General features: G+C 34.5%; 1 protein-coding gene across 1 annotated transcript in view; it reads right to left on the minus strand.

Annotated features, from left to right (window-relative positions):
- The window catches only part of CDH9 (cadherin 9), a 157,640-nt gene extending 145,201 nt beyond the window's left edge, over positions 1 to 12,439 (minus strand). The window contains exon 1 of the mRNA XM_021000528.2: positions 12,118 to 12,439. Within this exon, the coding sequence (XP_020856187.1) occupies positions 12,118 to 12,345 (228 nt within the window). The 5' untranslated portion in view covers positions 12,346 to 12,439. The remainder of the gene's footprint in view (positions 1 to 12,117) is intronic.
- Between the last annotated feature and the right edge of the window lie 327 nt (positions 12,440 to 12,766).

The raw sequence follows: 12,766 nt of genomic DNA on the forward strand, positions 1-12,766 counted from the left end.
CCTTGGGCAAGTCACTTAACCCTTATTGCCTAAAGAAAAAAAAAACTTTTACAGAGCAATAGTAATGGCCGACAGTTTCTACAAGCCATTTTTTTTGTCAAAGTAAGCAAAATTAGTTTACTTCAGAATGAATCCTATGAAATGGCTAAGATCCCAAAAAGGAGCCAAGAACCACTCATTGATGATATCTATATGCATTGAACTAGTTACATGCTGACAAAGAAGTATCAAACAGATGACTAAATCACAACAATTTGCTTATTGAGTGGAAGTTTATTGTAAAAATAATGTCATTTTTATTGAGAATTATAAAATGTTTTTCCTTAATGAGGCTGGACTTACAAATTTTGTAAGGGAACAGTAAGACCTACAATCCATTACTATAGGCTATAAAATTTTGGCACTATGAAGAATAATCAAGTAGCCAGAATTTTATAACAAAAACTGAATAGCCTTCATAAACTGAAAGTACAAATCTCTGTACTACAAATAAATGTCTCCAAATTTTCTTAAGAATTAAACAAATAAATTGTAATGAAAGTGGCATACAATAAAATATAAAAGCATATCTCATAAATACCTAGACACAGTGTTGGCCCATGTGGTTATGTAAACAAGGTTTTTAGTTAATATTGCCAGATAAAATATTTAAAGTTTCCAATTTTACAAAAAAAAATACATTTATGTGGTCTGTATGACTCAAATTTCTACCCATTCCTACATATTATTGCTGATTTTCCTTAAATTCAGATTTGACCATTTCACTCCCTAAATCAATTCCATTGACTTTTTAATGTCTCAGAATACAATATAAACTGTTCTGGTTTAGTTTTCAAAGTCCCTTTCAGCCTAGCTCCAATCTATCTTTTGAACTTCATTGAATGTTATTGTCCTTCTAGTGTTCTGTGATATAGACAAACAGTTCTTTTTCTCAAACATGGCACTTTACCATCCCTGGGCCTTAGCACTGGTTGTCTCCCAAGCCTGGTGAAGCTGGGCCTCACCTCTGTTTCATAGACTCTCATTCTTCTTTCATGATTGCAACTCCAGCACTGTGTTCTGCCTTTCCTGATCTTCCTAAGTGCTAATCACTTTCCCGCTAAATCATCTTGTATGTAACGACTTTGATTTTTTAATACATTCTATACTCATTCATTATGTACTAGTTGTCTATCCCCATTAGAAAGTAAGTTCCTTGAAAATAGGGATTATTTCATATTTTGTGTTTGAATCTATAGCACTTAGCATAGTACCTGGGCACATAGTAAGCACTTAATGCTTGTTGATTGCTCATTGATATTTGGTTGATTGATTTATATGGAATTAGTGTTCCCAAAATATAGAGAAAGCAGACACAATCTAGATATAAGATGGATTATACATCCTCATCCTCAATACAGTAATGAATTGTGGCTTCTACTGTTTCCTTACAAAATCTGTAAGTTTAGCCTCATTAAGGACCAACACTTTACAATTCTCAATAACAATGACATCATTTTTACAATAAATTTCCATTCAATAATGATACCATCCTATCATCATTACTCCTACAGGAGTAATTTTGAGTGTGCTTTCAGTGAGACAGCAGAAGATGAACACATATCCCCAGAATAAATTGTATCTATTTTTGCAGTAGTCTGCAAAATATTAAAAACCTAAATGTATAATATTATTATAAGGATTCATCCCCAGACTTTTCTACAAACTCTGTAAAATATAAGATGGTAATAAATATAACAACCGCATCTACTACTCCTACCACCACTACTACTACTACAATTCTTGCTATTTTTACTATCCTACTATTCCTCTTCCTTTTGTTCCTTCAAAAAGATGCACAGGGACCTTGTGCAGGCCCTCATCTCTTCACAACTTAACTATTACAATAGCCTTCTGCTTAGTCTTCCTGTCTCAAGTTGCTCCCTACTCTAATCTATCTTCCACTCTGCTTTCATATTAATCTTTCTAAGGCACAGATCTGACCATGTCACCTCCCTATTCAAGGCTTATGTTTTGATTTTAAAGACCTTCATAATATGGTTCCTTCTAACTATTCTTTGTTTAAAAAATAATGGGCCTATATAAAACTTAAATCAGTCTAGCTTTAAGAAGTGGTGGAACTAGCTTGTTTTAAAGAAAATACATTTTTTGTGACCAATCTATGCTGATAGTTAAATGTCAATGAAATATCACTAAAATAATATGCAGCATTTTCTATCCTAGAATCTTTTTTTCACAGATAATTGGCATGTGATATATGTTACTTCTGTCTATTGTGCATATACCCCAATAATTTTATCTAATCAAAGAGGAAAACTTTTTTAGTTTTTATTTTTGCTTATTTTTAGTAAAAATAAAAAAAATACAATCAAGGAGTTTTCTTGAGATTGATAAACAAGAAGAAACAATCTGATGCTAGCTCTTCTTCGATACATTCACTCATACTTTTTGAAATCTTTTATTTCACTTATGCTATCTGCTCAGAACATGAGAGGATAGCCAGTCGCCTTCTCTGACCACTAGGAGTTATGAGTCTTACTTCACAATTACATGTCACCTCCTTGAATGCTAGGACTGACTCGTTATTTATGTTTGCATACTCAAAGGCATATACTCAAGCACTATTTGAATTCTGTACAGAAGTGTATTTATTTTACCTATCAATAATTTCTTGCTGAATAGCAAGTATCAGTCAATTCATAAATACTAGCAAATACAATGTGAATTAGCTTAATCAAATTATTCTTATTACTCAGCTGAGACTGTACTGAATAAACTGCAATTGTTATTAAGTACTATGGAAATTAAACAAATTTGAAACATAAAAGACTGAATACATCCCTAAGTCTAGTTCTAAATACTATGATCAGAGATGTAACTGTGGTGGGGTGACTGAAACTTTTCCAAACATGCTCAATGTACTTTGACAGAACTCTAGCCATGGACAGCCATTTTTCCTTCTCCTAGCCTTAGGTGGCTGTTTCTTTGGGTCTCTATACTTTTAAGACCTTTTGGCCAGAGGTTCACAATTTCTGTAGAGCCTGAAGTAAAAAACAGTTGAGTTCAAATACAGTTTCAGACACATTTTAGCTGTGTGACCATGGTCAACTTACTTAATATCTGTCTTCCTCAGTTTCCTTATTCATAAAGTGGGGATATTAATAGCATATGCCTCCTAGGGCTGTTGAAAGATTGAATGAGACATTTGTTAAGTGTTTATCACAGGAACTGGCACATAGTAGATACTTCATAAAATCCTGTTTCTTTATTTCTCTTCTTTACTCACATCCAATTAAATTTGTCTCTAGAAGTTGGCTAGAGGAAATCTTTCATGTAGTTTTGCCTTGGTATATTTTTGTCCTGCTTACCTTTTCTGTCAGAATTGATATTTTTAGCACTATCATGATACTAAGAACATGGCAGAGTAAGAGGCTGAGTATAGGGCAGTAGCGGTACTAATGGTACTAGGACTTGGGCATAAACTTGAAAGAGATCAGACAGCTGGATTTTGGAGATCATCACAGACAAGAAATTGGAGTAATGCCAAACATATATTTTTATTTATTTGGTAATATCAGTTAGGGCCCATGTCATACAAGGAAATAGGAGAAAATTCTCTTCTCTTCCTCCTTATTGTTTCTCTTTCATTACATTTTTTTTGTACACCAGGAATCCGGAGGTCAGAATAGTACTCTTACAAGAGTTTTTCTACATTATAAATGATGCAGAATGCTTTTCTGGTCATCCCTAAACTTAACGCTTTCCCTTGAAGTTATCTACAGTTTCATTGTTTATGTATTGTTTGTGCATGGTTGTTTGTATGTTGTCTGCCCCATTAGATTGTGAGATTCTTGAAAGCTGTTTTTTTTTAACTTTTTGTATCTTCAATATTAATTATGATTTTTGGTAGATAGTAAGTGTTTAATAAAATGGTTGTTGACTTAAATTGTAGCATTTTCAGAGCTGACCTGGTAACTTAATCCTTGTATTATTTCCTTTTGAAAACATCTTCTGAGATCAAAACAACACACTAATATACTACCTGTCTATCTATTCATCCATCTGTTCTCTCTGTCCATCTATCACCTATTTATTTATCTATTCATCTCTCACTTACACACTCATCCATCTATTTATCTTCTATTTATCGACCAATCTATCCATCCATAAACCTATTATTTTATTGATATTTATTTGACATCTACATTGTTTGATTGATTTGACACTGTTTTCCCAACTTACCTAGGCTAAAAGTGCTGAGGACATTCCAAATTCCACTACTGATCCACTCAGTCTTCCAGTCCCCCCACTCCAATGCTACATTAATGAGGAGCCTTGTACAGATGGCATAGCCCACTATAGCTCAGAATCCTCAAACTTTAGAAAAATGTCATCCTCGGTCTTACCATTATCTGCCAGTATAAACTCATGCTACTATGCCTAGTTGTAGACCATTTTTTTTAAAACACTACAACTCATACAAGTTATATATAGTCTATAAACAGTACAGTTTTATAAACACTACCCTAAGAAATCGTAAGTGTATCTTTCCTTACATCAGTAATCATCATGATCATCAATCATATCAGATAAATTAACCTATCTTTCCTTTTCAGTTTTTATTTAGGAAATAATTGATGCACAGAAAATATATGAATATATCCAATAACCAGGAGCTACATTTCTCCAGCTAAGGATAGCCCTATATTTCTTACACACCAGGGAATTCACATCCTTTTGCATTGGCTGCAGATTAACTCGACAATGAATAGCAATTTGTCAAACAGTTTTGATCATCCAGTCTAACTGTAAAACAGATTGTTCTCTAAGTACTGTGCAACTTCCCACTTGTTATTTACTATATTATAACCCCTACTAAACATTTTCATCCAACTACTTAGATTGGCACACAGATCTGAAGTTACCATCTCTGAAAGGAAACATTTTTTCAACACCATACTGTCTAGAATCTCATTCCATTCTGAATGACAAAGACCAGTTAAAATGGTATTTGAAAATTAATACTCCAAACCCCCTAATATTTCCAGAAAGTAGGGGATGCACATAATATCTTTCATCTTCTCTGCCTGTGGTTTGGCTCTTCCTGCAAGAAAGTCCACATGCCCACATAATTTGCTTTCAGAAAAAGCAATGAAAAATGAAAAATGGAAGTCCAGCCAATTCTTAATGTCAGTTTGACACATGATCAGTTCACGCTTACTTTTGAGACTTGTTGGGAATTAAATCTGCTGTTCAGGAAATGAAATATCTTTTTTCAAGAAGTGTTGTTTCCTACAGTAAGCACATTCATTCAACAAGCATTTACTAAGTTCTTATAATGTTCTAGGCACTATTATAAGCACTAGCCACATAGCAGGTATTCTATTTTCTTTGTTAAACTTACTTAACATTATTTTATTGTTTATCATCTAAATTGAATTAATTCCATTATGTATGCCTATTTATATTAGAGAGGCAATATGGCAATAGTCGAGACTGGCTACTTCTCTTGAATAAGAGAAAGCTTTTTTTTAATTATTCCAGTGCTTCAAAACAATATTTGATCAGTAATGTTCTTCACTTGAGTATGCCCTTCAATGATGTGGATTGTAATCCATTCCTGCTCATCCTAATGGGGCTTTTGTCTTAGTCTTCCTTCAAGGATGAAATAAGATAATAATTACAAACTGCTTGGTTTGGTGCCTAGCATATTAAAAGCACCATACAAATGTTAGTTAGTATTAAGTGTTCCATGTAGAATTCCTTAATCTTAATCTCTTGGAATATCAAAGATGTACTTACTATTTGTACTTTAAATGAACAAGAACTAATTAAAATTGAGTTTATTAAATAGAAAATAAAAATTATTGTGAAGTCATATATTACGTAATATTTCTTCTTTTTGATTAATGACTTACACTGTATTTTATCAAATATTTTCCTATCCCATGTAATCTCTCCTTTAAATATATCCTGAATAATGTAGTTAGCTAAGTATCTGAAAACACCACTTTCATCATGATATTCCCTGGTTTTCAAAATGATTTCTTATTTTCTGTAAGATAAATTGCTTAATGTAACATCCAGGGCTATATACATGATGTCCCCAAGTTGTCAGTCAAAACCTTTAATCTCATTTAGACAGTCTATCTATTTCATGCTTCCTAAAAAGGCATATTTGATTCACCAAACATTTGTCATACCTATTAGTCAAAAAAGGATTCAGTACATGACTATTATGTACTAGACACTGGTGCTAAGCATGGGGTGACATATAGAAAGGTAAACAAAAAAGGATTTGGCCTCAAAAAACTCACAATTTAATGAGGGAGGCAATATGAAAACAAATGAATACAAGAAAAGATACATGCATAACAGAGAGGAAAGTAATCATCAGAGGGAAAGCACAAAAATTAAGAGGGATAGGAAAATGTCCTGGGGATTTTAGCTGGCACATGAAGGAAACTAAGGAAACTGGTATGTGTAAATGAAGATGGAGAATCTTCCAGGCATTGAGGATACACACAAAAAAATGCCCCAAGCTGAGAGATCAAGTGTCTTTTTCAGAGAACAGCAAGAATGTCAGTGTCACTGAATCAAAAAGTGCAAGATTGGTGGGTGTGAAATGTAAAAAGACTGGAGAGGTAGTGGGTGGAAGGATAAGTTATGAAGGCCTTTGAAATGCCAAGCAGATGATTTTGTATATGATCTTGGAGGTGATAGGGATACACTGGATTTTATTGTACAGGAGTGGGAGTGGAGGGAGAGTGGCATAGTTGGATCTGTACTTTAGAAAAATCACTTTGGTGGCTAAAAGAAAGACTGATTTAAATGGGGGTTGACTTGTGGCTGCCAGACAAGCCAAAAGGCTATTGCAACAATTTGGGCATGAGGAGATGAGTGCCTACACCATGATAATAGCTATATCCGAGGAGAGAAGAAGACATATACAATGTATGTTGCAAAAATAAAATTGAGAGGCCATTGCAAGAGACTAGATATGTGGGTGGTGGTGAGGAATAGTGAAAAGTTGAGGATGACACATGGGTGGCAAGCCTGTAGAAATGACAGTATATTGATTCTCTTGAGAGTAATAGGGTAGTTTGAGATCACCATGTGATCTAGTGAAGTAGCATATATTGAGAAGTGTGGAGTGGCCAGGACACAGCTCTCAGTGAATGGCCTTTTTTTTTTTCAGTAAAATATGAGGCAAGGTTCTCATCTAAGTAGGTAGGGAGGGGAGAGGGGAAGCCATAGAAATTTTGAGGAGGGATGGAAAAGTGTGGAATAGCCACTGTGGAGAGTAGAATAGTGAATTGATAAAAGATTTGTGAAAGAAATATCTAAGAATTGTGGGGGCCCATTTGAGGTCATGTTATATAAATTTGAAGTGGATCCAATCAGTATGACTGCATTATTTTTTCTACCTTAATTCAGCAGTTGATAAGTAGAAGTGAAGGTAGTAGATGGTGGGAGTGATCCAACGTTGAAGCGTGGCAGGAAATATGCTAAGAGACAAAAGAGTGAAGAGGAGAGGATGGTGTAGAACTGAACTAACAAAGGAACTACTGGGCTAGAATTATACCTATCTGCTCCCTTTAATATTATTAGGTCAAGTGTTGTAATTTTGTGACTAATTTGGTGACTAATATTTCTTAATGGGGAAAGGGGAGCTCTAAATTTTATATTCAATGCTTGACTCCTTTCCCATCAAATTCTACTTCCATGGTGAACACACAGAGCAAATAGTTTGGAATGGGAATATGATAGAAGTTCTGTATGCAGATGTTGTCTCCAAGTCTTTCTCTACCTTCAGGAATCTGAAGACAGTCTAGAGTTGCCATCTTGTATCTCAAGGCTAAAAGCAAGAAAAATCCTAGGATCTCTCATTTTGTCTGTTTTCAAGAACTCTGAATGCTGACTACTTGAGTACTCAGGCAGAAAACACTGAGTAATTAGCCTCATTATATGAAGAGAGGCCCATTCAAATGACCGAGCAGTCCAAGGTTATATGACCCTTTCCTCCTGAATATTTTCTCTTCTAACTTTCATGACAATACTGTCACCTGGTTCTCTTACCAGGTTGACCAGTCCCTCTAAGTAACCTTTCCTACTTCAACATCCACATCATGCCCTCCAACTGTAAGTATTCACCAAGATTATGTCCTAGGAGTTCTTTTTTTTTAACATCTATTAGCTACTTAACCAAATCCCATGGTTTGATTATCATCTCTATTCAGATAACTCCCTAAATCTGGATATCCAACTCCTGTGTCTGCCAGTTTCAGTCGCCAATCACTGATGACCTAGTTGACATATTTCATTGGATTTCCTGGACAGATCTTATACCAAAAATGTCTAAGGTCGAATTAAATATTATCTTCTTCTCCTTTTCACTTCTCTGTTTCTGCCAAAGACATCAATATCCTTGGAATATCTTAAGTTCAACATCTCAGCATTATTTTGTATTAATTCTTTACTCTCGATCATACTGCATAACCAATTAGTCATGAACTCTTGCTGTTTTGACTTCATGACATCTCTTGAATCAGACCTATTCTCTCTACTCACACAGCGACCACCTCAGTTCAGACTCTTGTCGACTCTCACCTAAATTATGACAACAATCTACTATTTGGTTTTGCTCTCTCAATTCTCTCCCCATTCCAGTCCATTAGACATAATGTTGTTGGTGTAATTTTACTTAAGCACAGGTCTGATGATATGATATCCCTACCCAACCAACTCCATTAGCTTCCTATAGTCTCTATGATAGAAGAGAAAATTCTCTGTTTTTAAGTCTTATACAACTGGCCCCAAAAAGTACGAAGGTAAATCACCCTCAATCCCATACCCTACAATATAGCAAAATTGGTTCTTGCTCTCTTGTTCAGACATGACATATGACACTTCACCTTCTATTTCTGTGCTTTGGCACTGGCCATACCCCCATATCTGGAATATAGGCCTTCTTTATTTCCATGTAGAGGCCCTATCTTCATTTAAGAGGCAGATCAGCACAAAATTCTACAGGAAACCTTTCCTGATTTCCCAAAATGCTAGTATCCTTTAACCCTGGTTACCTTGTTTTTATTTTTTAAACTATTTTGTATGCATTTGTTTTTTTTAATTTTACATTTATATTGTATATCTTTTCAATTTATCGATTTGTTTCTTTGTTTGCTAATTTATATACTTGTTTCTCCTGTAAGATTGCAAGGTCATTTTAAGTAAGAATTTTCTCATTATTTGTACTTGTATCTTTAGAGTTTACCACAATGCTGGCACATAGTAGGAATTTTTTAAAAAATGATTGATTACAGTTAAATTGGTCAATGTGCTGTTTCACATACATACCATCTCTTTTCTACTTTTTGTGACTTTGCATAGATGATCTTCTCATGCTTCAAATATACTCCATTTTCACCCTTATGTCTTGGAATCCCTATCCTCTTTTAAGGACCAAACTCCCTTAAAGTATCACCTTCAGTATTATCTCCTACATAAGCTGTTTCCTGACTAACTACGCAACCTAAAACATTAGGTGGTCTACTCCTATAATCACTGTATTTGCTTTGCATGTGGCACACACACACACACACACACACACACACACACACATATATATTCACATATATATGTATGTGCATATTATATGCATGAATTCATATATATATATACGTATGTGCATGTATATATATATGCCTGTATACAAAGAAACATGCTCTTTCTCTCTCACACACACACACATACATACTACTTCTCAACCCCAGAAAAATGCAATCTGCAGAAGATTTTATATATATATATATATATATATTTAAAACCAACTCAGTATACTGCTTGACACTTTGGCTACTTGAATCATTGAAAAGTTTTTTTCAAATTAGGGTTTCAAAATCATTATAATGTAATGGAAAAAGACAATGGAGTAGAAATCAGTAATAGAAGCTTCAGTTATACCACTAACAAGTTGAATGATTAACTTAGATTAATATTTTTCTTATTTCTGGTCTGTTTCCTCACCTATAAAATGTGAAGTCTACACTAGATGACTTCTAAGCCATCTTCAATTAACAAAAATCTTTGATTCCTTTTTGCAGAGCTGTGTTAGATTAATCTAAAAAGCATGCACATATTGGATAGATGGGTACTAGTGTGAAACAATTTAGAGAAGCTACCAAAATCATCCAGATAAGAGAAAATACAGCCATGATTTATGATGATAGCAGAATAAATGGGGGCAGGTAGGTGGATCACCAGCCCTGGAGTCTAGAGGACCTGAGTTCAAATCCAGCCTCAGACACATAACATTTACTAGCTATGTGACTCTGGGAAAGTCACTTAACCCCAATTGCCTCACCCTCAAAAAATAGCAAAAGATTTAATGGACAGAGCATGGGGCTTGGAGACAGGATGACATAGGTTCATATCTTACCTCTTCCACTTCCCAGCTATGTGGCCAGTGGCAAGTCACTTTACTTTTCTATGCCTGATTTCTCACCTGTAAAATGATGGGCACATGGATATCTCAGCAGATAGAGCTCCAGGCCTGGAGTCAGGAAGGTACATCTTCCTGAGTTCAAATCTGGCCTAAGACACTTACTAGCTGTGTGAAACTGTGCAAGTCACTTAACCCTGTTTGCCTCAGTATCCTCATCTTTAAAATGAGCTGGAGAAGAAAATGGCAAAATGCCAAGAAAACCCCAAATGGGTTTTCAAAAAGTAGGGCATAACTTAAAAAACAACTGAACTACCACAAAAATTGAAGGAGGGTGGTTCTTGGTTACAGTCTCTAAGTAGCCTCTTAGTAGCCACTAAGGTCCCCACCAGCTCTAGATCTGTTATAACATACAATATTTAAGTGACTCTGTGAAAGTGCCACTGACAAATCTGTAACTGACTAGAGGTTTTAGCCAGCTGAAGAGATATTCTGGATTTCAGTAAGAGCACCTGGGTTCAAGTTCTAACCTTATAAAGTACCATAAGTAATTGATGATGATGATGAAGAGGAAAGAGTTAAAGGTGACTTCCAAGGTTTCAAGAGATGGTTGAGATTGTGATGCTGTTATCAGAACTAAATCAGAAGGAGGGAGTGATAGGTCCCATATATATCCCATTCATGCATTTTTGCACTTAGTTTGGTATTAGTTCTTTTTTTACACCTTTAATTCTGGGAAATTAATGGACTATAAATCAGGAAAAAATAAATAAAAATCAGTAATTAAGAATATAAAGGAGATTGACTAGATTGAATTAATAAATGCTCTTACCATAGAAGATAGATAGCTTTTTAGAAAATTGAAGTAGGGGCAAAGGGTGAAAATTTGTCACTTATTTCTGAGGTGAAGACCATTTATTAAAATGATAAAGACTCCTTGCTACTAAGCAAAAACTCCATCTTGAGGGGAAAAAAAAAAGAGAGTAATTTCTTTTTTCTTTTTATCTCCTGACCTGGAAGATATTGTTGCTATTTTTTTTGTTTGTTTTTTTACATCCCGGTTACTAATACTGGACACATCCTATTAACACGTAGGAGATAAGGAGAATTGTAAAGCTGTTTGTGCTAAAGAGTTAACCTAGGCTACTATCAGCATTGACAATGTTACAGAGAGAAGGAACCAAGCACCAGGACCTTTCACATAAAGTATACCATGTCCATATCATTGAGAATCATATAATCAGTAGGGTGAAAAGGAATATGATGTGGCTCCTCTGTGGCTAGAAGTTTTATTCCTATTATACATGTATTACTTTTGAATATTATTTGAAAGATTTTTTTTCTTTTAGTGATGATTCATTTCAGTCAAAATGGTACCAGTATTTAACATCAACCCAAAGCTTTCATCAAATACACACCTATGTATGTATGTATATGTATACACAAACATATATACACATACATATGTATATATATATACATATGTATGTGTATATATTCAGACATATATATTTATATATACAAACACACACATATGTGTGTGTGTGTGTGTGTGTGTGTGTGTGTGTGTGTGTAATTCTTACTTAGGAGGAACATAATCTGAAAACTTAAGCAATGATAGAACCAGTTTTTCATTCAGTTTCTGTCTTTGGCTTCTTTAAAAAAAAAAAACTTACCTTGCCTACATATTGAGTGTCTGTACCTGTATATTCTTCCAGCAAAAAAAACTGATTCCACATCCAACCACGCTTGTTTCGACGTAGCATTTTTCCATGATCTTCTGAGAGATCCAGTGTCCTTTCTCTTTGTAAATATTTATTCATTCTTTCTTGTAATGGTATCAGGTCAACCACATAAAGTACACAGGTCCAAATAAACAAGAACAGGCAGGAGCACGTCCTCATTATGTGTGGTTTTGACAAGATGTCGAGTTCAATATTTCTTCTCTGTTTCTCTGTCTCTGTCTCTGTCTCTCTCTCCTCTCTGTGTTCTTTTTCAAAAGACCTATAAAGTGGAGAAATATTAAAAGATTGTAGGTTACCTAGTTTGATAAATCATATTATTCAATTTACCTATTAATATTTTGATATGTATAGGGCACTATTGAAATAAAATATCAATAGCTCATTCCATCTTTTATTATACAGTCATTGAAAACTAATGTCATATCTTGGGGTGGACACAATAATCAATACTTACTATGTCATAAAAATAATGAGGCCAAATGATATTTTAATAACTTCATTGTCAAAATGTAAATTAGTTATACATATATTAATGTGGCTTATGCTGAAAATACTAACACCTAGGGAGAAAGTATATCAT

This window comes from Phascolarctos cinereus, unplaced genomic scaffold (genome assembly GCF_003287225.1).
Source record: "Phascolarctos cinereus isolate Bilbo 61053 unplaced genomic scaffold, phaCin_HiC Scaffold_4;HRSCAF=312, whole genome shotgun sequence".
Classification (NCBI taxonomy): domain Eukaryota; kingdom Metazoa; phylum Chordata; class Mammalia; order Diprotodontia; family Phascolarctidae; genus Phascolarctos; species Phascolarctos cinereus.